Source organism: Hippocampus guttulatus, chromosome 5, assembly GCF_054856545.1.
Source record: "Hippocampus guttulatus isolate MCC_2025c chromosome 5, RoL_Hgut_1.0, whole genome shotgun sequence".
Lineage (NCBI taxonomy): Eukaryota > Metazoa > Chordata > Actinopteri > Syngnathiformes > Syngnathidae > Hippocampus > Hippocampus guttulatus.
The window spans coordinates 18,692,792-18,719,140 of NC_141265.1; the positions used below are offsets into that span (position 1 = coordinate 18,692,792).

At 43.4% G+C, this 26,349-nt stretch overlaps 2 protein-coding genes across 2 annotated transcripts in view; both read right to left on the reverse strand.

The window, feature by feature from the left end:
- Nucleotides 1–7,637, reverse strand: part of LOC147205335 (GDNF family receptor alpha-2-like) — a 61,436-nt gene extending 53,799 nt beyond the window's left edge. Inside the window, exons 1-2 of the mRNA XM_086111941.1 lie at nucleotides 7,101–7,637; nucleotides 5,895–6,239 (exon numbers count right to left, since the gene is read on the reverse strand). Coding sequence (XP_085968067.1) covers nucleotides 5,895–6,239; nucleotides 7,101–7,152 — 397 coding nt within the window. The 5' untranslated portion in view covers nucleotides 7,153–7,637. The remainder of the gene's footprint in view (nucleotides 1–5,894; nucleotides 6,240–7,100) is intronic.
- Nucleotides 7,638–15,588: 7,951 nt separating this feature from the next.
- On the reverse strand, nucleotides 15,589–25,207 carry bco2l (beta-carotene 15, 15-dioxygenase 2, like). Its single transcript, XM_086112091.1, has 12 exons — nucleotides 25,111–25,207; nucleotides 22,964–23,141; nucleotides 22,596–22,807; nucleotides 21,474–21,589; nucleotides 21,300–21,402; nucleotides 20,066–20,206; nucleotides 18,148–18,308; nucleotides 17,783–17,953; nucleotides 17,145–17,282; nucleotides 16,650–16,832; nucleotides 16,109–16,219; nucleotides 15,589–16,031 (listed from the first exon to the last, which is right to left on the reverse strand). Exons 1-12 carry the CDS (start codon nucleotides 25,136–25,138, stop codon nucleotides 15,915–15,917), a joined length of 1,659 nt encoding a protein of 552 aa, XP_085968217.1. The 5' UTR covers nucleotides 25,139–25,207; the 3' UTR covers nucleotides 15,589–15,914.
- Nucleotides 25,208–26,349: the final 1,142 nt, after the last annotated feature.

Consider the following 26,349-nt stretch of genomic DNA (forward strand, 5'->3'; position numbering starts at 1 on the left):
CGAGAAAAATCCAGCACCGGTGTCACAAACAGTATATTTGCAAAATGCAAACTACAAGTATTCCTCTTGGAAATGAATTCCCTGTGACGCGGCCATGAGTCGTCTTCCCACAAATCTTGCCTCTCCCACGCACTGAACAAAGCAGACGCCACATATGACCTCTGTATACTTGTACTGGCTGATCAGCTGGCTTGAAAGAAGGTACATCTCCTGTGAGAGCAGGCTTGACACGTTTCTGACACACTTTACATGCTATATGGAGTAAGGCAACAAGCATCCGACATTCAGGGTCCAATTCACCAAAGTATTGCGTGGTTTTGCGCGGCGTAAACGTAAAAAGCTGGCGTAAACTCAACAGATGCCTCTTTTGAGCAAGGGAACGCATTGCAATTTTAAGGAACACCCGGACACGGACAACACGTGTCCGCCAACCCCCACTTCCCCGTCGACCAAGTAATTTCGTGTCATGGGAGATGGCAGTTCAGCTCGGGCCGCTCCAATGACAGTCCTGTCAGGATCCCAAGCAAGCATTCTGATCATTTAATCTTTTTATAATAATAACAATAATAATAATTGCCTAATGCATTTTATTCAAAGACATCTTGCTTGGCACTGAAGGACACCGTACAGTATGTTGCGTTATGTTCATTAAAATCATAAAACAATAAAAATGGAGGGCGGCATGGTGTTGACAGGTTGGCAGGTCACAGTGCGGAGGTGCAGGGTTCGATTCCGGCTCTGGCCTTCCTCTGTGGAGTTGGACTGTTCTCTCCGTGTCATTGTGGGTTTTCTCCGGGTAATGCGGTCTCCTCGCGCATTCCAAAAAACATGTATGGTAGGTTCATGGAACACTCGAAATTGTCCTTAGGTGTGAGTGTGAGAAGGAAAGGTTGTTTGTCGATGTGTGCCGTGCAATTGACCGGCAACCAGTTCAGGGTGTTCCCCGCCTAGTGCCCGAAGACAGCTGGAATAGGGTCCAGCACGCCCGTGAGGATAAACGGATTAGAAAATGGATGGATAAAAATTTGAATGAGAGAAATAAATATTTTTTTTAAAAAGACAAACAACGGAAAGGGGCAGAGCAAAATGACAGCTTGATTAGGCGGTTATGAGCAGATGCATTTTGAGTTGTGATTTGAATTGAGTGAAAGAGTCCCTTCCTACCTTGCCATTGTTGTGCCACAGTCACGGGTGTTCTTGATGCAAAGCCTGCATTTATAATTTGCCATGTGTGCAATCAGTGGGAAAACAGGTGCAAACTGCAACCAGCCGTCAAACTTTGTAGGCGTGTTTGCGCAGCATGCCATTAGCGCCGTATTCCGTGTGAATTGGATATTAAAAGGCACAAACTGCGGGTGCAAGTAAAGAGCAATCAAAGGTGCTATCTGCGGCCGCTCTGTGTATTATCTGTAACGTCTGCAGCGATACAGTCACTTCCTCTTATTTCAGTCAACTGATGGGATCCCACTGCAGGCGTCAAACCTTGATAGGCAAACCACTCAAAAGGTGCCAAATCAACTTTTGTCAAAGTGAAAAGGCTCCATGATGACGGCGCTTTCTCCTGTCACGTTCCGGTTGAGCCTTAAGGTTATCTCAAGGTCATTTCAGATCCAAAAGGAGCTGCCGAAAATTGTCGCGTTTGAGGATACGGACTTTATCAAGGTCAGTTTCGATATCTATCGAGCTGTGAACCGATCTACCAGACGCTTTTATGTTTCCTGCTCCTTCAGATGGTAAAGTCACTTTGTTCTGCAGAATAAAGATGTTCGTGATGAGGTTACTTGCGCATTTGAAATGTATTTTTATTTTATTTTTTTGACGCTGTTAGAACAAATGAGCCGTGCTGTTCAAGCAATTCTGTCTGGAACTCCACTTGCCACTCAAACCTTTCCGCTCTAAGCATTACATTTTTTTTCTTTTTCGTTTCAAACTTTGTATATGTTATGTAGCCTAATGAGTGATTTTTTTTTTTTCACCTGCAGTCATGTCCTTGTAGCTTCCTCTCATCTAATTTCTACTGCTTGTTCTGTTGAGTTCATGAGTGACCTGGATTCAATCAAAGACTGACTGACTTTTTGGGCAATGGGCAGGGTAGCCATATCGAGAAACAATCACACACACACATACACAACACAATGGGTAACTTCATTGACCCAAGCATGCATGTTTTCAGATGCAAGCCTGGTACTCAGAGAAAGAGGCTCATTCATTCTCATTCCCCATTTCAGAGAACATATAATGGAGAAAAAGAAATGACAACAAATATTTCAACAAATGAATGCAACCAAAAATCCTGGTTATTCTTTTGAGTCAGGCATTTTTCAGGCTGACCTGAAAAATAATTTTGTGAACAGAATACTTGTTCTTAATATTTGTTTATTTCAGGGCGACTGAGTTGAACTCAACATGTTGCTTAGGAATGAAATATTGTGCTTAACTTGCATATCATTTCATTTAGAATTTTCACAACAGCACATTGATTGTGCACATATTGTCAGTTAATGTTGTTGTTGTTGTTTTGTTTTTTTTATGGCTTGCCAACAGAAGTCACACAATCGCAGAAATTTTCATATAATTCAAAACAAGATCTGCTATTGGCTGGCCACCACTTCAGGGTGTACCCTGCCTACTGCTCTGAAGGCAGCTGGGATGGGCTCCAGCACGCCCGCGACTCTCGTGAGGATAAAGTGGTTTAGATAATGGATGAGTGGATTAAAAAATATATATTTACAAACATGGCAAGAGTAAAAACATATCACCCATCCCTAGAGATAATCCTTATCCCTTCTGTCTTTCCCTAATAGGCTTCTCATCCATGCCTTCTGAGTTGGTGATTCAAGTAGATCCACTTAAAGGGGAGTTTGCAAATTCTATCTTTAAGTCACTTTTTGTAGCACACATTAAAACTGTGATTTTTGACCCGAGAGTAATACATGATACATATGATGTCTGAAAAAAAAAACCCTGCCGTCTCCTGTCCCCATTATTTGCCTTAAATATTACCGAGAAAGAAAGCACCGTACCTGAGAAAAACAACCAGTTCAGAGGCGGAAGGCGTGATTTACGAGGCGTCAATACGTAATAGTGTACTTGTACAAGTGTTACATTTTGAAGTGTTCCTTTCTTGCTGCCCCCCCCCCCTCACATTTATCATGTACTACTGGCAGGTCAGAATGACAGTTTTAACAAAGGTGATAATGTGTTGTTGTTATTTTTTTAATGACTAACTCTCCTTTTATCTCTTCTTTTTCTGTTCTTCTGAACCAATGTAAAATCCACATTGCATTTGAGTGATGTCACGTGAGCATATTTCAAGCAAGGGTCCAAACAAGGGTGTCGTAGCACGCGGATTGTTCATAAAAGCATACTCGAGTGCTCAGCGGATGATGATTTGATTAAAACTGTGCTTAGTTTGTGCTGAAGCTTCATCTCCAAGGGCGACGGACGGGACCAAAAGCAGGCCACTGCTGAAAAGCAGACTCGGCCGTGAAAATGCAACCTCTGCAAAGGACACGCCGAGGTAGCCAGATTCAAAGAAGTACGCCCCCCCCCCCACCCCCTAAAAAAAATCACTGAAAACACCGAGCTAACAACAACATCGTCAAGCAGATAGCGCGAGACGCGATGCCCGGAAGGAGGTGGCAGCGGGGGGCGGGGGGGCGTCGGCGTCATTCACTTTGCCTTGAACTCATGACAGGGACCCTCTGCTGTCATCAGTGTGATGAAGCGAAACTGGTGCTGTGAGCCGTCGAGCCGGGGAATCGCTTCACGGATCACGACGCAAAAGTCCACAACCCTCAAAGACGTCGCCACCATTAGCCCGCTTGTCACAACAGCCGAGCGCGCGCGCGTTCCTTACGCCGCCACGCCGACTCTGTGCTCCACCGGCAGGCGAGCGAGTCATCTTGAGGGCAAACCTCCTTCAGCCTCATCGACAGGACCACGTGACCCCGGTTGTCGTTTTAGTGGTTTAACACGAAGCGCCGTGGGCCGCTCACATGCTGAAGGACGGCATCGCAGACGGATGTCGGTCAAAGTGAGGAGACTTTTTCCCCACCCCGTCAAAGTGTTTTGCCGTAAAATCCAGAGAGTTGCGAGTTACAACAAGAGTGCTATTTTATGTGCCGCGTAAGTGGACACATAAGGGCCATTGGGCAATACAAGCGTAACCTAATTACATGGTAATATGGAACACTTTAGGTGAAAAACAATAAGTCTACCATAACAGGTCCTCCTAATGTAATCCCATTATGACTCCATTACCTTGGAGAGGATGGAGCGAGCAGGAAAAGCATGTACTGTATTTTATCCGGGGGCTCAAAGCATCTCCTGAAGAGGACACCAGGGTGGAGCGCATCAACGGGGGTGTGGCGCCGTACATCTTCCAAACCTTTCAAGGTCTTCGACGACTAAACGTATACTGAAAAATGTTGTTGTTGCCCTTTACTCAATTTTATTTGAAGTGGTTGCATTTCATAAAATCACCAGGATCCAGATACATTTTTTTTTTGAAGTCGATGCATAGTCGACTGAAAAAAATGTATCTGGATCCAGATGATTTATTTTATGTTATCCAGCCACTTGATAAAATCAAATTGAGGAAATTCAACACAGTGTAAAGTTTTTTTGTTTGTATAATTTGCATTTCATTCTTAAGATGGGTTTGTTTTTAATCTTCTATTTAGGTCACATTTTTATAATATGCAGACTTGCAGTATTTGCATTGGATTTTAATTGGACAAGTATTTTTTCCCCCCCGATTTTTAGGTGGTACTTTGGGTAAAAAGTCTGAGAGATGCTGACTTGGAGGAGTCATTCAAATCCCACTTGAATTTTTGTTCACACAGCTGTCATGCAACCCAGGCTTTGCAGAGCTCAGAACATAACCTTGTCTCCCAACTCAACTATGCTAACCAGCGGCGTCCGTAGGGGGAGGGTGATGAGGGTTCTCTCTCTCTCTCTATCTATAGACAGTATGTACAACGAATAATCATCCATTGGTATCCTGTAAGTCATTAAAAGGCAAAAAGAAATTAAATGAAAATCAATGGCGGATGAAGGAGAAGTCACTTTCAGCACAAGCCATTGAAATTGCCACAACTGCATTTGACTGTGACTCATGCGTTCATGCAGCATGAAGACATCCATCCATCCATCCATTTTCCGAACCGCTTGATCCTCACTAGGGTCGCGGGGGGTGCTGGAGCCTATCCCAGCCGTCTTCGGGCAGTAGGCGGGGGACACCCTGAATCAGTTGCCAGCCAATCGCAGGGCACACAGAGACGAACAACCATCCACGCCCACACTCACACCTAGGGACAATTTAGAGCGTCCAATCAGCCTGCCATGCATGTTTTTTGGAATGTGGGAGGAAACCGGAGTACCCGGAGAAAACCCACGCAGGCCCGGGGAGAACATGCAAACTCCACACAGGGAGGCCGGAGCTGGAATCGAACCCGGTACCTCTGCACTGTGAAGCCGACGTGCTAACCACCGGACTACCGGGCCGCCCAGCATGAAGACAAACTGGCCCAAATGATTGTGATTACGAGAAGCAGAAGTCAATCATAAGTCATAGGGTCCAACTCGGGCTCTACTCGGTCATGAAGATGACGGATAAATTGATTTATACTGCTACAGATAATGTGTCTTTGTTGAGCAATCTATGCCGGTGATGTATCGTGACAGGCAGGACAATGAACATGCTCTTCCAGTAGATGGCAGGAGGTACAATAAATCTCTTGCCAATCATCCAACCATTTGTGTCCACATGAACAGTCGCACATGTTGCCATCGTGACATTTGTAGTTTTTGCGGGATTTTTCGACATGTGCCTTGGCTCAATCGAGGTTGGGAAACGGGTGCTTGACTCAGTGAAACCACGTGCCTCCTACCTTCAGTGAGTCCCATGTGGATGGTCCAGTAGTTCTGAAGACACTGCAGCTCCTTCTTCATGCCCCTCTTGCAGCGGCAGTCGAAGAGCGGGCTGACCAGCAGCACCTGCAGGGCCGCTCGGCACTCCTGGTTGTTGTCCAGCATGGCTTCCTTCTCCTTGCCCACCAAGCACTGGCGCATCACACGGTACCGAGAGCTGCAGTGTGGGTTCTGGTTGCACATGTCACTCGCTTGGATGCAGTCCACCCATTCCGATGGCGTCCCGGCCACTTCGGACCCGGGGTGCCCGTCGGCCAACACCACGGGCAAAGCCGAGGAGCTGTCCCAGGAACTCACGGTTTCATCTACAGGGAGACAAAAATTGTTTGTGCAATTACGTTTTGGGGTTTTTGTAGTGTGCAAATTCAAACCTTTTGTGGCTTTATGGAGGCAACAGGTCGAATATGACAACAAAAAAAAAGTGCTTGATGGCCTGCGACAATACGTCTGTGCGTGCTCAAGCGAGACTGTAAAAATCTTTCATGGTACACTGGAGTCTTTATGCAACACTGGGTTATTTGTCACAATGTCATGCAAAAGCGTCCAATCATATTGTTTGTCCGGTGCTTCGTTTTATGCCACTAACCGCTCCGCACCGCACAACATCTTGTTCAATGTTTGCTGAACACGTCACACCAGAATCTTGTGCTGTATCTTGCAGGTAACGAGATGGGATCACAGGGCCAGACGCTCAGGTGCGTCCGGGTGACACAAGACTCAAGATCTAAACCCGCTCACACCTGCGCGCGGTGGGAAAAGGTCGAAGGACAAGAGCGACCCCCTGTGGGGATCCGGATAATGCAACTGCCATTGAATGAGACCGTATCATCAGGTACGACAGGGACATGAAGTTGAAGCGCGCATTTATGCGATCACTCTTATTTTTAGACGCGCGAGTGGATCACACCGAATTTAATGGACATTCGTCTCAATCGAAATAAAAATCACACCTTCGTGAAACAATTGACAGCGCGTGCATATGCGGTGACTTAATTTGTGCCGTCAAAATGGTCCCATTTCTCGCAGGTATTTATAGACGCACATGATAGTTTCAACACTGCAGCTAAACACTAATATAATCAAAAATGTAAACCCGCACGCTGTACCGGAGCACAATAGCATTATTTTAGACATGGGGTTGGACATTTCAACATTTCACCTCTCACCTAAAAGCAGAAGAAAGCTGCACAGGCAAATCCACGCCGTGAGGGACCTCATGATGGAGCGAGGAGATGTATCGTTTCCAATTAGGTGCTCTTAAATCTTTTTTTTTTAAATTATTATTCCAAAGGATAATCCGTGTTTTAAGAGTGGGGGTAACAGTATCCTCATTCAACTCCAAACGAACGACCCATTGATGCCACGATAATCCATTTTTAAATTTGGATCAATTATACTGATCACGATTGTTGAAAAATGAAAACATGAAAAAAAAGAAGTTTATGGAGAGGAAGGGGGGGAAAAAAGGTCAAATGCCAGTCACTGAGTCAATCCATGAACGCAGCTTGTCAAGGTCCCTCTGCGCTCACAGCGATCAACTAGTGAGACTTCTTCATCTCTCGGCATTCTAAACTCCTTCGACACTGATTTATTCCGTCTTAGAATTGTTCGCCTGGGATCAAAGCAATTAGTATCTCGCATGGAGTGAAAAAGTCCGTGCTGGACTGAGCGCTGGCAAGCGAGAGTGCGCCTCGCAGTGAACGCAGCACTGACTGCGCGCGTGTGGAGGCAAGGCAAGCGTTTTATTGGAGGGGGGAGGAGGACGGGGAGGGGGGGGGGGCGCTAGAGGGCGCTGCGAGGGTGAGCTGACCTCATTGGAGAACGTGTGGAATGCAAGAGAGACTTCATTCTACCTTTGCCTGCTGGTGGTTTAAAAGAATGCTCCCCGAGGAGATGACATCATGACATCAAGCGACGTTAGAAGGTACACACAGGGGACACTTTGTTAGGTACAGCTGCGCAATCCATATATTCATGAGCGATTGTCCTCATGACGGGGCCCTGGGTGAGCTGGACTCTATGGCGCGAAGTACGAGGGCTCTTTTTTCGAAGAGAGGCGTGCGGAATACATACGGGCGCATCTTCATTTCCGTGCTGGGCGAAGTCCAGTTTACCGTGTTTGGGAATTGGGCAGACCACTCTACGCCTCGCTGGGCGTTCAGGCTGAGCGAGGGGATTTTGTATGACACCCCCCCGGCGCATCTGATGATAACTTGATGAGCGAAAGTAGACTTAACTTTAGACCCGGTGAAACCAGGTCTAAATTGTGGCACAGGTGGTGCAACGTGATTGTGGTGGATTTGATCCAGGCATCATTTGAATTTAACGGACTAATTTTGAAAATAGATAGCAGCACTTTACGCTCCTAACATTGTTAAAATAGCCTTGTTACTTTTTCAACCTTGTTTGTTTGTTTATTGAACATAAAACATATATACAGTAATAATTTGACAGAAAATAAGGTAGATAAAAAAAGTAAAAAGAAAGAAATCAATCTTCATTCAACACAGTTATTATGTTCAAGGGAGTAGGAAGAAGTAAAAAACTTGTCTAGTCCTACCCCGTTATGTGATTGTATCTAATAAATCATTTTTATATCAATCAGAAAAAGAAGAAAGAAGTCTCCATTAAGGCTCATACTTTACCCTTTACCGTGATATTTTTACAACTTTTGGTTTGTATCGGGATTATATACTTCCACACCCTGACACTCTTGTGTCAATTTTCTCTTGTATTCATAATGGATATTTATATACCTTTCTCTATTTATCAACTTAGTTCTGATTTATCATTATATTTAATGTTTTGAATTTATCATTTTAACTCTGATTGATGTAGGTTGTTTGTACTATTTTTTTGAATTTGTTTTTGAACTCAGCAAGCGATTTACTCATTTTCAGGTCCGTTTCGAGATTATTCCACAGATTAACACCTTTGATAGATACACTTCTTTGCTTGATGTTTGTTCTTGTTTTGAGTTTTTTGAATAAGTTGGTACCTCTTAAATCATAGCTGCTTTCTCGAATTTCGAAAAACTTCTGAATGTTTTGGCAGAGCAGGTTATTGTGTGCTTTGTACATTAATTGGGCGATTTTAAAGTCAACCAGGTCATAAAATTTCATCGTATTTAATTTGATAAATAGTGGATTTGTGGGTTCCGTATATTTTGTTCTATTAATAATTCGAATTGCTTTTTTTTGTAGGTTGAGAATAGGGAGTGTGTTTGTTTTGCAGGCATTTCCCCATATTTCCACACAGTAGGTCATATATGGTAATAATAATGAAGTGTATAATGTGTACAAATGACTCCGCATAAAAAAGATGTCGAAGGCGAATGCTTGTTTGCTGATGCACTACTTCCCCTGTGAGTGACCGATGACCATTTCAGAGTTTACCCCATTTTCTTCTTACCACCATTTTGAGGCCGTTCAAGAACATGACGGCTCATGGCCACTTGGAAGCCTCATTTAGCTGGTATTGAGGGATTTCTTTGCTATGTTGTGATGTATTAACCACAACTAAAGGTCAGCCCCCCCCCCCCCCCCCCCCCGCTGTTTGTAACTACAAATCTGAAGAACAACAACAAAAAATTGAAGATTCATGTTTGAAAGACGTCAAGTGTTGTGGTCAGAGTTTGCAGTCTTGTTGAAGTGCACTGAGAGGTGTGGCCAACATTTTGCTGAACTTTTCTTTTTTTTTGCTATTTGACTGGCAAATGGAAAACTTTAGAAACGCACGGGACCACCTTGCTGTTTTTCAATTGATCTTTTATATTGCAACTTATTAGCTCAGCCGTCATCTTACGCCGTCTCCCATTGTCTATTTTATGCTTTCAGACTCAACTGAGAAACCGATGTAATTACTTACCTTGCTCCATTGCTATGACATTGAATACATCTTGCAAATGATGGCTTTAAACATCAGAAATGAGACCCACAAAATGTGTGCCTAAAGCGGTCATGTCAGGTGTTTCTTTTTTTTAAATTATCCATCCATCCATCCATTTTCCGAACCGCTTGATCCTCACTAGGGTCGCGGGGGGTGCTGGAGCCTATCCCAGCCGTCTTCGGGCAGTAGGCGGGGACACCCTGAATCAGTTGCCAGCCAATCGCAGGGCACACAGAGACGAACAACCATTCACGCCCACACTCACACCTAGGGACAATTTAGAGCGACCAATCAGCCTGCCATGCATGTTATTTGGAATGTGGGAGGTAACCGGAGCACCCGGAGAAAACCCACGCAGGCCCGGGGAGAACATGCAAACTCCACACAGGGAGGCCGAAGCTGGAATCGAACCCGGTACCTCTGCACTGTGAAGCCGACGTGCTAACCACTGGACTACCGGGCCGCCTTTTTAAAATTATTTTTAATGTAATTGCCATTCTGAAGCTCCACGAGTGGTTCAAAATGCAGCGTGTGAGAAGCAACTGTCAGTATGATGCAGTGCGGTGCCACGCGGCAATAATAAACGTATTGTTGAGCAAATACCTCTCTGACAATGCCAATGAAGCGTATCGCTTTTTCCACCAAAACTGGAGTTCACTTTCCACTTCCTCCACATTAAATTCATTTTGGATTGACAGAAAGAAATCAAAGCGATTCGGAGGAGATTTGTTACAGTTGATTCCGAGTCGGCCTGGCCAAATGACATCACTCATTTCAGCAATATCCTGGCAATGGCGTCTGTGTTTCCTTTGACGGAAAGGGAGATTAAAGCGATGGCACAATGCATGGCATTGTACAGTATTTGTTCTCGGGGAACGGTCAAGCCCACGGAATGTGCCATTTTTCAAAGTGGTTTCACATTAAACAAAATGACTTTGTTGTACATCATCGCTCAGATGGCGGCGAGAATGTCATAAATCTTTACGAATCTTGAAAACAAAAGTCTCCATTTAAAGACAGTGACAGTGACAAAGTGCCGGGCGACCGACTCACATAATGATGCTTGACTGTCAGCGCGGGCTCCCTTCCAAATTGTGAATTCTTCATTCCGGCCATGTTGGGCTGAGTTTCTTGTCATCTCCCCCAAGAGTCTGACGGTCTGTCATAGTGACGACGCTCGGTTATATTTTGCCCTTCTTCAAAATACGCTAATAAACATTCAACATACGTTTTGCTTGGATAGATTCATTTGCCCTTTCCACTCAGCCGCTAACGACTATATCCTAAATGTAACCGTTACCATCATTCTGCTCAGTTTTAATGAGGTAGTCGTTTCACAAAATGTTTATGTTTGTGTCTGCATCATATTGTTTCTAATTTGCTCATTTCCGCCACGTTTCACTTGCGTTGAACAATTAAAACACAACCCCAAACATCACCTCGCTGTCGGGTGTGACAAAGATGATGAAAGATTCAGTGAAATCTGTCCATCCATCCATCCATTTTTAAATTCCGCGGGTGTGCCGGAGCCCATCCCAGCTGTCTTCGGGCAATAGGCGGGGGGCACCCTGAACTGGTTGCCAGCAGGGCACATGTAGATGAACAACCATTTGCGCTCCCACTCGCACCTAGGGACGATTTTGAGTGTCCAGTCAACCTGCCATGCATGTTTTTGGAATGTGAGAGAAAACCCACGCAGGCACAGGTAGAAGGGTCCCCCCCACCCCCCCTCCAATATTTTAGATACCATCTTCAAAATATTTGAATAGTGAGCTTTTTATCCATTTGGAAATATAAATATATCTAATTTATGTGTTGTTTTGAAAAAATACATGCACATTGAGCAATCCTATTTGAATTCAATTGCCCACAGTTATGGGCTTATTTTGTCACATGATGACACGGTTCAGGAACGAACTGAATGGCAACCGGGGCACACAAACAGGAAATTGTCAATCCGAGATTCAAAACAAAATGACTATTATCCAATTTCACGAAACAAAAACAAGAGCACGATCAAAGCCAAAATAACATAAGTACTTTCAAGGCGAGTAAGTAGAGAGCCAAAAAAAAAAAAAAAAAACCCTGACAATGACGAGATCGAGAGGTCTCAAAAAAATAACACTTGAGGCATGAGCACCAAACAAGTTCAATAATCCAACAGAAATTTGAAATTTTAAATACAATTTAACACTTAAAACTTGATGAACATATTGGCAGCAGGTGTGCACGCTGGAGGGAAAGCCCTCCTCTGCTGGAGACGCACAAGTACACAATCATGACACAATGTGGTACACAAACTGTTGACTCTGAAGGGAACTCAGGTTCAAATCTTTTGGGGGAGTATTCACTGACGAGCACTGCACAGTTATGACCGAAATTAATCATTCCTGCAATAACTGCACAAACCCAAGATTCTCTTTTGTTGTTTAACAGTCTTCTGAATTGCTTAAATGGATAATGCATATATTTTAGTAACAAATTCAAGGATATACAGGGGTCGAGTATGTAAAATGGTGCTGATTTAAATTAGTATGGGGGGCGGGGGATGATTTCCAAAGGCAGACTTTTGCTCCAGCTCTTGAGTTGAGCCTTATGAAATGGTGTACCTAATATTGTGGCTAATAAATATACGGCTCCATAAAATATGCCTGTGCGTCTCTTTATATGGACTGCAAAGAGAGTTGCGTACACATCCATCTGCATGCCGCTGTGCTCATATATCCTATTGCGGGGAGGGGGGGAGTGAAAAAAAAATCACCCTATTGTAAGAATAAGCACACGCAGAATTGCATCTAATCAGCACGTCAGCGGTTGATGGAGATGGTGAAGATAAATAGACTAAGTGCGTGTGTGTGTGTGTGTGTGAGCATGTCGGCTTCAGCATCGAGCGGAGCCTGCCCGTGATGCTTCTGACAAGTGTGGCTAATATGCTGAATATGGAACGTATCGTGATGCCTTTGCGGGGGGAAATAATGATGGCGACAACAGTTAAGACTTCTTGTGGGTCAGATGAGATGAGTGTCGGCATTCAAATCAGGAGAGACACGCCTGCGTGCAAATTCAGTCACCCCGTGCGTGTTGATGTGTTGCGGCATGCGTAGTAGTGTAAGGGTTTACGCTCCCACAACTGCTGGGTCAAAAGTAACCCAGGACTGGGTCCAAAAAGGACCGAGCCAATGCTGGGTTATTTATAAGCAGTGCATTGGGTTGAGGATTTGACTCAGCATATTGGGTTAAGATTCTGAGGCAACATTGAGGTAAATATTACCCATATGGAGGAGTTAAATTAAGCTACCAAGCAAAGGGTTAGCATCTGTGGAAAAGACACATCTTATCAGTTGTGCGTGTGTGTAAATAAATAAATAGATAAATGATTTCATGGCCAACAAGTTTGAACAAGAAGAAGCAACTTTCAGAGAGTCACTTGCATGTCATGTTTGGCAGAGTTTTTACACCGGACGCCCTTCCAAAAACGCATTTTACGTGGGTGTGTCATCTGCGCTGACCGGGCTTTGAACCCCAACCCCTCTGTGTGACAAGTTTCCAAAGAATCTTACATCAAATCTACTTCGGTGCATGACAGTCAGCGACGACAACCGGTTTCAGCTCTTTGGGACGACGAAAACAAATCTCCAACGCAATCGGCTGGGTCAAAATAAGTATCACAACCTCAGGTAAAAGTAACTCAATCTGCTCAAAATCCACAGCTACCCAAACAAGCTGGTTCGGAAAACAAGCCAGAATTTTATCATGTGCATGCATTGTTCTCCCACAATGTTTTTTTTTTCTTAATTTATTTTTTTTTCTCCTAAACACATTAAATTGACCATTGATTCTTTTTAGCCCACAGTTCAAATGAACTGCATGCATGGCTCACTTGATAACGCTTTGCTTTGCTCAAGTCAAATTAAACTTCGGGTGAACTGAGTGCAAAGGTCTCCTGGATATGCCTGACACGCACATCACACTTGTACTTATATAAACTGAACATTACGCGCGCGTGCACACACACACACCGAGAGGCAGACTGTCAGAGAGAGGTTAAGCATGACTGATTAGATTAGAAATTATGAGCTAATTAATGCGTATCTTGGGAGACTAGTGCAGCATGCTTATTAGGTGGTCGGCAGCAGAGAACAGAGAACTGTTTCTAATTCCCGCTCTATTAGATGTGGCCTTACATCAATTGGAACAATATGCCGCCGCTCAGACCTGCCTGTGTGATGAATAAAAAGCATATGAAGATGAGACATCTGCTTGACTCCGCGCGGACACAGTCCCGAAAGTAGAATGGCATTCGGCTGAGAGCGTTCCGAGGCCGAGCGTTCCGAAATTGGATCAACTTCAGAGACACACACTTTTCATTTGCCTACATGTCATTAAAATTCCTTTATTTTTTATTTTAACTCAAATATTTTAGTTCGTGTAAGGGGGGGGGGGGGCACGTGGTGGTTTTCTGACACTCGCAGACCTTTTTTTTAAATATTTCAGAGTCGCCTTTTAAGCAAGGCAGCCTTATTTATATACCATTTTTCATACAGAAGACAACTCAATGAGCTTCACGCAAGCAAAGATGCAACATCTAAAAGCATGAACAAACAGCAGAGTTGAGTCAGAAGCAAAGCACAGAAAACAAACGTAACTTACCAAAATGACGAAAGGAGAGTACAATGACAACCTTTCAACCAAAAATGCTGTTGTGGACTATTGTGTATTTGTGTTCATTTGTTAGTAAGCTGGCAATTTCCATCTTCGAAGAAAATACCATAAGTGGTAATTGCGGCAAGCTTGTCTGCCTCATTGTGAAGAGGTTTTCGGTCGGGGGTCAACGACACGGTGCCTGCAAGTACCCCATGAGTATCCCGACAGCCTGTTGTAAAAAATAGCTCACCAGTGATGGACATTGCGATTTCCATGGACGTTGGAGAGGGGATCGTGAAGATGTGAACACTTGCAGCAATTTACAGAATTAATGTCATGAAAAAAAAATGGAGCAATGTTAGCTTTGCGCGGGGGGGGGGGGGGGGGGGGGTTAGGGAGGGGATCATGGAGAGTAACATGCGACGGTCGTATTGGATTCATGAGACGTTCCCATTTGCATTCTGGGTCTGGCTGAATGGGGCCTTTGTGACTCACAACAACGGCGTGGCGTGGATAATCTTTTTATTTTATTTTTTTGGGAACGATAAGACAAAGCAATTGCAGTTGGCACATTTCTCTGAAGGCTCTGGACGAGTGAGTCATGTAACATTTAGAGGGAGTCTTTGGTGGCCGTGTGAGGCGCAGAGCCTGAAGTCAGGTGAAACTCGTCCGCGCCAATCAATAGGAGGGTGAAAATAGCCAATGGAGTCGATGGTGAGGAAGGTGGAGTGACAGGCACCGCCACAGGCCACTTCATATTCAGTCCAGGCTTGGACATTCCCTAGTACGGTTGTTTATTTGTTGTTGTTATTGCGACATCAAAGTGCTCTTGTTCCCACATCAGGTCTGACATGTCGGCGTTTAAGTGAATGTCAACGTTGTTTTGCTCATTTCGACAGCAACAAGTTTGTGACGTGACTTCTGGCAGACTCTCAGGTGGCTATCGACCAGTCGGATCCATTTGTTTTCCAGCCATTTCTCCACGCCGTCCATTTCTATCACATTAACTTTGACAGAAATTGAATTTGCTCTGATGCATTTTGATGTCTCCTAAGTGCATGCTCCGCTCGCGCTGCAAGTGTCGTGTTTCAAGTGGCGCGATGATGCAAAAAAAAACCCCACTTCAGATTTAAACAGATTTCATTTTATTGTCTTCTGCTGACATTTGTTTACGCAATTCTGAAAAGGATTTGTCCTTCAAAGACTTCCATTTGGGTCAGAGCGAAATGCACTTTGGGACAAGTTTTGCTTCCAAAGACCGCCGTTCTTATAATTGCCGGGAGAACATTCTTTCCACATGATTTTGTGGACCGGACGTATTCCAATCAGTGGAATCCATAAACAGTATTCAAGCACTTATTTTTTTCTATTGTTCAGTTCAAGAGTTCCTTAATGTCACAGGCAAGTCGTTTGTGGCCGGGTTGACGGGTCCCGTACCAGTGGCACTTCTAACCCATGAGATTGAAGACACCGTGGGTCCCGTATGGAATATTGACAGGGACCTCCGCTCTGCCCAGTTCACTGAAGGTCTTAGCATCCAAAATGAGAAGGAACGTCCTTTTGTCCTGCAAGCAAAACCGGAACGCATTAGTGTTTGCCTAACAGTAATCGGTTGACATTATTTTTGCAAACGTGAACTCACTTCTCGTGGCGTGATAATCACTGACAACACAACGCCATCATCTTCCTCGGTCGCCTCGGGCGAAGCAACGAAAACAGGCTCAGACGGGAACAAGCCAGGATAGCGCCACACCTAAGGAGGAAATATTGCATTCAAATGTGCTCGGCACGAAGAACAACAAAACTCCTGGTCAACTGCTTCCCACTCCAACTTTGGTGTAACACAGTAGTTCTTAACCTGGGTTCCATCGAACCCCAGGGGTTCGGTCAATCGGTCTCAGGGGTTCGACAGAGCCTCTGCCATGTTGGTTAAGACACGCCCAACTCAACATGTTAATTAGTTATTTGGCCATCACTGGCTGGTTAATTTTGTGCACAATTCAAAAAGTTATATTTCATAATTATGATAATTGTGTTTACATGTTTTCTCTTGTGAATAAATGCATTTTTTAATGTCTTGAATTTATTTTAAAAATTATACTTTTTTTTCACATTTGGAGCTTATTTTAGGTTTTGGTGCGGATATGTTTGATATTTATGGGCAATGCGTGATCAGTGGAGACCTTAAGCTCCTTGGTGTGAACGTCCATTTTGAGCAGGGAGTCACTGAAGACATGTCCAAAACCACACGAGTAGAAGTAGCGATAAGGTCTTCCGTTGTAGTGCTCGTAGTTGATCTGAGGGAACTCGAGGCCGCCGTATTTCAGCAGTTCGTCATCGTGAAGTTCCTCGTGGGTCATGTAAACCTAGACGAGGTCAAAAGTTCACTCACATTGATGCAATTGTATTTATTTATTTTTACAGTGAGCAGTTTCAATTGATGTAATTGCGCCATTGGGGCTATGTTCTGTCTTCACCGTTAAGCCCCGGTACAGTTCAGACACCTGTCAATCAACCGAAGCACCTTTCATGTTAGGTTTTTATGTTTCTATCTCATCCAAACATATTCTAATGAATGATATCTAATTTGTGTTTTTAATGCAAATAAGATGTACAACTATTCCTCACATTTCTACCTGCTCTTATCCTGAAAATCATTATTCGGCGATGAAGGGTACCTCTCCAGGTTTGGTCATTTTGGCCGTGGCTTTGTAGTTTTGCAAGGTGACAAGGTTCTGGTCCAGGGGTGTTGATTTGTCGACATGTAACGGCAGAACGTACCTCCTTGGCAGGTTTCTGCACAGTGAGTTGTAAAACTGACCAAAGAAAGCACAAAGGAGTTGGACCCCTGAGAACTTAGCACAACAAAATATGCTTTGGAACCATGAAAAATATTTTTGTCAATACAGTAGTGGGGTTAGTAGTCATCAAATGTAGACGCACTCAATTTTAGAAATTGCTTGGTAATTTAAGGAATTAACGCTGAAACAGAAGTATTTACCACTTATTCCAAATGTACTCATTTATAACCTAAGTAAATAAAATTAAATTAAAAATGAAGCACTAATAGTGAATGGCATTTTTTTAAATGCTAATTGTTGCTAATTGGGATGTTTATTTCAATAGAAAAAAGACACACACATTCACATGGCCACAATTTTAGCTATAATATGTACAATCTCGATTGATCCAATAGAAGAACATTAGCAAAGTTCTTGTCGTTATAAAGAAACAAACAAACATATTTTATATCCAAAGTACATCCATCCATCCATCTATCTATGCATGAATTGATTCAAAGCAAACACAAACTGACCTTGTCCATCTCCTCTCCTGGGCCTCTGCGGAGGTTCTCCAAGGTGAAGTCTCCGATGACCTCGCCGTCATCCCCGCAGCACATGTCCATAACCAGTAGGCCGTTGTCCTCAAAGGCGTTGATCTGATGCAGCGTGAACATGGCGGCTGCACGGTACTTCACTTCACTCTCCTGTTTACAGGTACCACATCACACACAGCTAATTTAAGGTGGTGTTGTCATTCTGTGCATCTGATGGAGAGTTGTTGCAAGTGTTTCTGAACACAAGTGAATCTAAAAATGGTTGCGCATGTTGGTGACCCCTAAGACAGGCTAAAAAGACGAGATGGACTGTGTCGAAGTTCTAAATCGATGATGTCACTCACTTTCCCGGTGTGCCGGTTGACCAAGTGGAAGATGGTGTCGTAGCGGGGCTCCCAGCTCATGACTTTGTGAAAACTTTTTCCTTGGATGCGGTACAGCATGAACTTGAGGAGATCCAGCTTAATGGGCTGCTCCACAAACACGATGTAGTTCTCTGACATGACTGTAGGAAAGAAAGAAAACGATTCGGAAAAAGTACATGTTGTGTATTTTAAAACCAACCACATGCCCCAAGAAAGTCTGTTTAGCTTAATACTAAGAAACAATGTGAAAAGCCATAGATGAGAGCAAAAAATAGCTGTTATAACCCTTGAGGCAACCATTATTTGAACACATTTTATGTCCACCTATTTGTGTTTTACACTGCCCCCAGGTGGCCAAGGCATGCACATCAGAAGGAACGGCACAATGGCCATTGATTTGAAACAAAAACACTATGGCAGAAACCGTTAAATTCTTGACATTCTGTTTATGTCATGCCTGTGTTTTACTATAATACTGTAAGTTCTATGATTCTTGTTAAAAAAAAAAAAAAAAGATTTATCACATGATAAAGGCTTGCGTTCTGGGCTATGTGTTCATTGCTAAGCCTCAATACAATTATGACTCAGTACAGTTAATGCATTACAAAAAAGCTTGTGGGGGGGCTAAATTTAAAAGGACTTTACAAGAATATCTCCACTTGATGTAAAGTTGGCCGCTGTGGAGTCGGCACCTCGAGACCGCCTTCTAAAATGTGTCCGTGTCCAACAACCCCATCTCTACTCATAGTTACGACGTGATTGGCGGGGTGTTCTTAAAGATAGTATATTTACAGTATGACACTTTATCCGAGATAGTTATATGAATTTATTCAATGAATTGATTCTTACAATGATTCTGATGTATGAAAGAAATATGATGACATCCACCACACCCGTCCGCGGAGCTCGAAATCATGATCCGTCTGCCTCCATCTTGATCAAATCCATCGCATTACACCGCCTGCGCCACAACTTAGATCTGCTTTTAGCTGCTCTAAATTCTACTCTTCCCTCTATCATCAAATTGTCAGATGCACCAGGGGCGTGGAATAGAAAACGCATTCAGTCTGCCGTAAGGCCCACTGAGGCACAAAGCACAGCCCATACATAGTCTTTACAATATTTTAAAATGTGAAAAAAAATGTAAGGTGACATACCTGGAACAATTTGTGTTTGGCTTTCAACGTCCCAAAAATAGGAACAATGAACAATTGATTTCTGTCCTATCTCTTTGTCTTAGAGGAACACATTCCGCAGTCCGCACCCTGACTTCTTTGGCAAAACAATACAAAGGGTATTATGTGACACAATCAAGGGAATTGGGAGATGAAAATATGTGCTTGCGTACAAGCGAGTCAATGTGGAAATAAACAGCTGCTCTGCTTCTACTGCTAATCTACCAAGTGGGCGCCTTGAACCCCTTTGCAATGCTTTGCTCTTGGCAAAAAAAGTGTCTCGGTGCCATCCAGGAATAGCACGGTCTACACAAAATTGTATTGTTTATGTACAGAAGCAACCACGGAAGGAGGGCTATCAGGTCGCGTTACATATCAAAAGCCACACAAGCTGCTCTTGCTCGTTCCGACTTGCTTATTTTTGGCTTTTTCAATATTTGTTCGGAGTTTTGGAGGCGAACAACTATTGGGAATTGGGAGGAAGAGAGACAATCAAACGCGCACAGCTGGTGAGAACTGAACACCACACAAAGGCACTGTGATTGACAAAGGGAAGCAGGGTAAGACTAGAATTTGAATGAGCAATTAATAAGAGTCTGAAGGAAGAAAAAAGAAAAAAAGTCAAGTGTAGGCTCGAGCCTGTCAAAGCAGGCAGCAGCCAAAGCTCTTCCCATAGAATGCATTCGTTGGACTTATCCCTTTGGCGACGTGCTGCGTCTCACCGAAGCTGTGATAGTAGGAGGGTTTTCTGGGTTCGCTCGCTCGGATGGAGCACAGGACTTTGGCTCCGTACAGATCTGCGCAGTCCTCGCTCACCCCCGTCTCCTCGGGTGGGGGCACGCGGATGATGTTGTAGAAGAAACCTGAGGAGGTACACAAACACATCAGTGTGTACGCGCGCCTCGGTGGCGTACCGTAGGTGTAATAACAATGCGTATAGAAATAGAGGAGGCAGGGAATTGAGAACATGAAATTGGATTTAACACAAGCAAACATAATAAACGCGTAAATAAGTAATATTATGAATAATTAATATTCTTATTAAATACAGTCAATCCACAAAGGAAACGAAGATGCACGAGCAGGCACTCGTCGGCCACTTTATTTGGTATATCTGCACAGTGTAATGAGATTCGGCACAAAAGAAGCATTAAAAAATCATGATGCTCGGTTTCGGTTGAAACTGTCTCAGGGATATTTAGGGCAGCCTAGTGGTGAGCACATTTGCTTCACAGTAGTTCTTAGATTCCTGCTTTGAATCTTTTCCTGTTTGGAACTTGCACATTCTCTCTCATTTACTCGAAAAGAGGAATGATGCGTTTACACATATCCGACTTACAAATAAATATATAACAAGTATGCGGAACGCAACCGCTCTTAACCCCGAGTCTGGATATCCAATGGCAGCTAATAGAATCAATCGTCTTTAAAGCCAAAATTCAAAAGTGCAACACCGAAAATAGTGCCTCATGTTTGGATTCAGGAGACCGAATTTTTTTTTCTTTGTCAAATGTGTCCTAATTAGTATTTAGAATGAATACAAACACAAATAATTTCATTTTTTTCCATCAGGTATCATTCTGCCGGGTATCATTTGCATACTGGTATCGATATTTATGCAGGCGTAGTATTTGAGTCAACAACTTCCTCTACGAGTCATATTGTTTCTTTGGCAATCTCGCCATGTTTTTGTGGTTCAGTTAAGAAAAATAATACAGGAAAGTAGACCATATGTTGAGCCTCAGAACACAACACGCGGGTGCAGGTTTTCCATTACAGTATGTCAGTCGATGTGCAGTGCACAATCGCTTCGTGTGCAGCGAAGATATTTTCATTTATTTTATTTTGTTTTATTTTTTTGTGAAGGTGCACTTCACTCCAGCGAGGCTGAGGCCGAGTCACTCGGTCTGAATGTTCCGGGTTTGTTTAAATTGTGTGAGTTGTGTTGGGTGTTACCTCCTTTCCCGTAAGAGTTGCCCATGTTGTACGTGGCCCCTTGGCGGTCATAATGTGGGTGAGCCGTTGCTGCATTGATAGCAACATACTGGCTCCAGTCCACCTGAAATGGTGCAAATGTATTTAATGTGACCTCCAGGAGACCACCAAGGAGAGGCCGTATTGTCTCGCTACCTTTTCTTTCGTTTCCAGAGTTTGAGGATCAATTCTCCTCATGTAGTTGGTTTCTGTGCTGACGAAATAGTCTCCCTTGTACTTGACAAAATGCACATTTGCGTTGTCAGTGGCCTCTGTTCGTCGTAGAAAAATGACATAACAGCAGTGTATGGAAAAGGGAAGGATGATTTGGACTCGCAAGCGCAAGGCGATTTCGAGACTTGTATTTTGCCTGCTGAATAGATGACTGAAGGGAATAGCAGCCCTTCAACACAAACAACTTCAAAAAGCTCCTGGGGAATTTTGGGCAAACGTCAGAAATCAGCCTCTTTGTTTGAATGCATTTGGAGGGGTGTGTATCTATGCTGCGCATTCTAATCCCGATCAAACCATGGAGAAAAATGCAAGAAATGTGTAATTCCCTTAAAAAGTTGAGTGGGGAGGAAAAAAAAAGAATAATAGGCTGTTGAAAAAATATTCCTTTCCAACTCAAACATCTGCTGTTTAAACTGAAAGCAAATGTGCCGTGCTCCCAACGCGGTCGCGTGTGCGAGATGAAAGCCGTCGTCAGGGATTTTGAAGCTTTATTCTCTTTTTTTAAACACACTGATATTCTGAATAGAGCTTTATAGTAGCATCAACAATGTGGCTTCCGAAAGAATTAGAAGAATTTGGATCACCCCCTCAAAATATGTGTACAGTCATGGAACAGGGTTTTAAAATTTACCTCTGCCAAAGATGTTATGGATTATACAGATGATTGAGATTGTGATGTAATGCTTGGCTGCGGTTGGTGATTTAATTTTGTTCAGCAAGGTCAAGTTCAACGACTGATCTGTGCATCGTGGCCAATTGAAATCAATGGTTTGTGTTAAATCTGATTTTTTTTTTAACATGTGAGAATTGTAATGCACAATTTACATCTACGCTAATAACAGAAGAAAAAAATAGAAGGGGCTTTTTCATATGAATAGAAATTCTGATTCATGTTTTATGACCAAAAAAAGTCTGTTTTACTTTGCCTGAATTTCTGCTCCAATGATAACAATAATGCATTCTTCGATGGCAGGGATACATTAGGATGCACGAAAGGGACCTCCACTTTCGCGAGTATCTACTCAGCATTTGAATGGCACATACTTGGGATCTGGAAACGTGAGAAGAATCGCGCAAAGATGTTCTTGCAGGGATCCGGCATGGCCAGCGTTCCAAATTCTGACACCACGATGCGGTTCATCTCAGAGTTGCGCGCATACGAGTCACTTCTCAGGAAGCGGCTGCTGTACGTCACATTGCCCTCACTGATGTGAAATCTGTGCATCATGGCCATGCCGTCAAACCAGTGGGTGTATCTGGGCGTGGGGGGTCGGGGGGGGGGGGGCGTTTAGTTACAAGACAAATGTTAGGATTTTTCTCTAAGAGCCAAGAGAGGCATGCTGCCTTTACCTTGGATGACCCATCCATTTTTATTATTTGCATAAAGTAGTGCAGTGTGCTGTAATGTATACCTGTCTTGGCCAAATTCAAACTTCCCTGGGCCATTCCTCAAGAAACTCCCGTTGATCCATGTAGGGACAGTTCCCTTGATAGTGGTGGGAATGGGATCAGGGCTTTCCTCGACAGAGTTCACTAGTGGGGCCACACTCTCCAAGCCTTTGGCCTGGGGGCATCTCTGCCTGCTAGACACTGGAAGGAAATTGTCAACATAATCACCATATTCGTCATCATCATGATAAAAAAATGGGTGGAAAAATAATACAGAAAAAGACAAGAATGGCAGCATGCCTATGCTTCTGTAAAACGTTTATTTTTTTAAAATAAAAAATAATGCAGCATGCCAGCACTTGTGGAATTGTTCTAATGCTAGCGATAGTAGAACACCAGTGACTGCTAATCTGTCAACACTCTCGTTGAACTGTCCGATCAAAAAGTGCATACATGAGCGAACCATTATCTATTTTGTGCTTTGTGAGATTCTGAAACACCTTCCGCCACTGGCACACGGTGGCCGGGGTGACGCACGGTGAATGACACCTGCTCTATCTGCCGCCTTATTTGTCATCCAATAAACAATTCGTATTCATTGCCTGCTATTACCACACACAGTATCCCCGACGCTGCTTCGGATTCACACGGTAAGCAAAAAGCAAATCATTGCTGCGGTTCAGTAGTGCGCCATCATGCTAAACTCAGGTTTCACCTTTTTTTTTTTTTTAACGATGCTAAGTATTGGCATAAACGGCAACAAAAAAAAGGTTGTTCCTGAGATGCTAATAACATGGACAATTAAAACAAAAGCATATGCAAGGGAGAGATAAGTGCTGCAGGCTCGTACAATGTCAACGTGAGGTTCGGTGGCAATTACTGAAGCATGCTTCGGGGATGAAGAGGTAGCTGAAGTATTTGCCTGATCAAAATTCCCCCAGCCATTTCAGAAAATTAAATAAATGAGACCAAAGAAAGTAATTTTAAAATGTTTTCCTCATTACTAAAAAGCTCCGTGGAGCAAAAAATAAATATAAATTAAAAACTGAGCCGATTTGGTTGCACAAGTGTGCACACCCTTTTATAACTGGGGATAGGGCTATGATCAGAATCAACTAATCATATTCAAACTTATGTTAATGGGAGTCAGCACACACCTGCCACCGTTGAAAGTGCCTCTGATTAACCACAAATAAAGTTCAGTTGTTCTTGTAGGCTTTTATTGACATGTATGTACAAGTACAGCATCAGAAGGATGCCATTCTTCAAATGTGGTAATTGGGAGAAGGGTACGAGTATCATTTTTTTTCCCAAGGCATTTACATATGCCGTGAAATTTATAATGACCGTGAAGAAAATATGGCACGATGTCAGTGACATTTCCAAAAACTGAACATCCCTCCAAAATTGATGAAAAGATCAAATTTTGGGGAAGCTGCAAAACGGTGGACAGCAAATTTAAGGAAACGCGGCAACGACACTCTTTGTAGTATGTGACAACAATCTCCATTCTTCCTGTGTGTGTGTTTGGACCATCTGTCACATTAATGGCGGAAACAGTTTTGAAACTGTTGGTCTCATGTTTCATGTCACAAACACCTGGCCAATGAACAGGGGTGTGCGAACTTGATACATACATTCGATTTTGGAGAAGATTGCTCTAAAGCATACATTTGTAAATACAAGTATTCCGACATTTGCCCTATTGGGTAGACGCGCACCGAAACATTCAAGTGTCTCCTTTAACTCATTGAATGCCAAGTACGTTCCCCCCCCCCCCCCCCAGAATCCACCCATTTTATCCAAGGTACCTAATTTTTTCACGTGGTAGGGTACAGAAGGGTTTGAAAACGGCTGGCACTGAAAGACTGTAACAGTAGAATACACCATTTCATCCCGTCGAGGGTATTCAGGCTGCGATTCAGTGCTCCATAAAGTCAATGCGCTTCCTGGTATTTGAAGTTTCGTGTACGTGTTGATAAAATTCCAAACACAGCCTATGACCAGTGCTATTGTTATTCCAATTAATCCTAAATGCCAACCAAATACTTTGAAGCCCCCCCCCCTTTTTTTCTTGTCCAAATGAAGCTAGAAATTAATTCATAGGGCCCCAAGAAAAATGCTTGCCAATTTCATCTTGCTGATATAAGGCACGATGTCGTCTACTCACTTGGCTGTGGCTCTGTGGTCTCGGACATGCTTGGCCTGTTGCTGTGCAAATCAAATGAGACTTCACGCTGCACTTTTATTACAGACACTCTGAAGAGGAGAGCCTTTGGACTCTGGGATGGGTGCCAAGTTCAAGAGGTGATCGCTCGACATTAAAAAAAAAAGTACATCAGTCACGTTATCAAACAGCTGCTCGTAAAAATGTCTCAAGACTCTTCCTACTGTTTCTCTTGTATGGATAAAAATGTCAAGTTCCACCTGACTCTTTATTGCTTCAAAATGTTGCAGAAGGTCTTGCTGGTAGAATGGAAGCTTTGATTTCCGCATTTTACTGGAACAAATGATCATGCGAATCATTAGTGTCGACTTAAAAGTGCCAGGTCTGTACATAGTGTGCATTCTTTGTGTGATGTACGACCTCGAAGATCATGTTGTGAGTTGTGCATCGCATTTTTCTGTGTGGATCTTGCCTGCAGCTCTCACGTCAGAATGCAGAATTAATGCACGTTTGTTTTTGCGGCGTTTGTTTACTTTTTGTTTTTGCGCTGTTCACACCAACTGACGTTTTCATTTTAATGCGCAATCCGGTTATGTTTACATATTCTTTCAAAAGGTGCGGGACATGGACCGAATCTTAATGACCTGGGTTATACTCGCTCTGCGCCTCGGAGCCGCTTGAAAAGAAAATATTTTTGTTGGGTCTTCCTTAATGGAGTAAAACATACAAACGAACAAAAACACAGCGAGGTTCATTCATATTAAATGTAGCTTCACGTCCCGCCGCATGAGCCGTACGCCGACTCCAAATAAATATTAAGTCGCCATAACAGACAGCCTGCGTGCAGCCGTGTTTCCCGTTCTCCCTCTTGACGGGGAAGGGAGTGGAAACGCGGCAAGTCGGAACAAGACCTGCAGGAAGACCAGTCGGGGCACGAGGCCCCTCTGAAGATTTAATTAACTGACTGGTTCCTTGCTGCGTGTACTTTCAAGGCGTGAAATGCCAGCAAATGTTGAGCCCCAATTAAATCACAAAGGGGACGAGCCGATCTGATGCACAGCCAGTGACAGGAGGAGCCTATAAGTTGTCGGTTTCAGTAGCATAGCAATTTTATGATTCGTTATTAAGCCTCGAGTCAAGTATTCGGAACACCTCAGGGTAGTTGTCGCTGTCCACGACAAAAACAAAAACAAAGCTCTTGCTAAATTACAATAACACTCAATTAAGAGCAGACGACTGCCA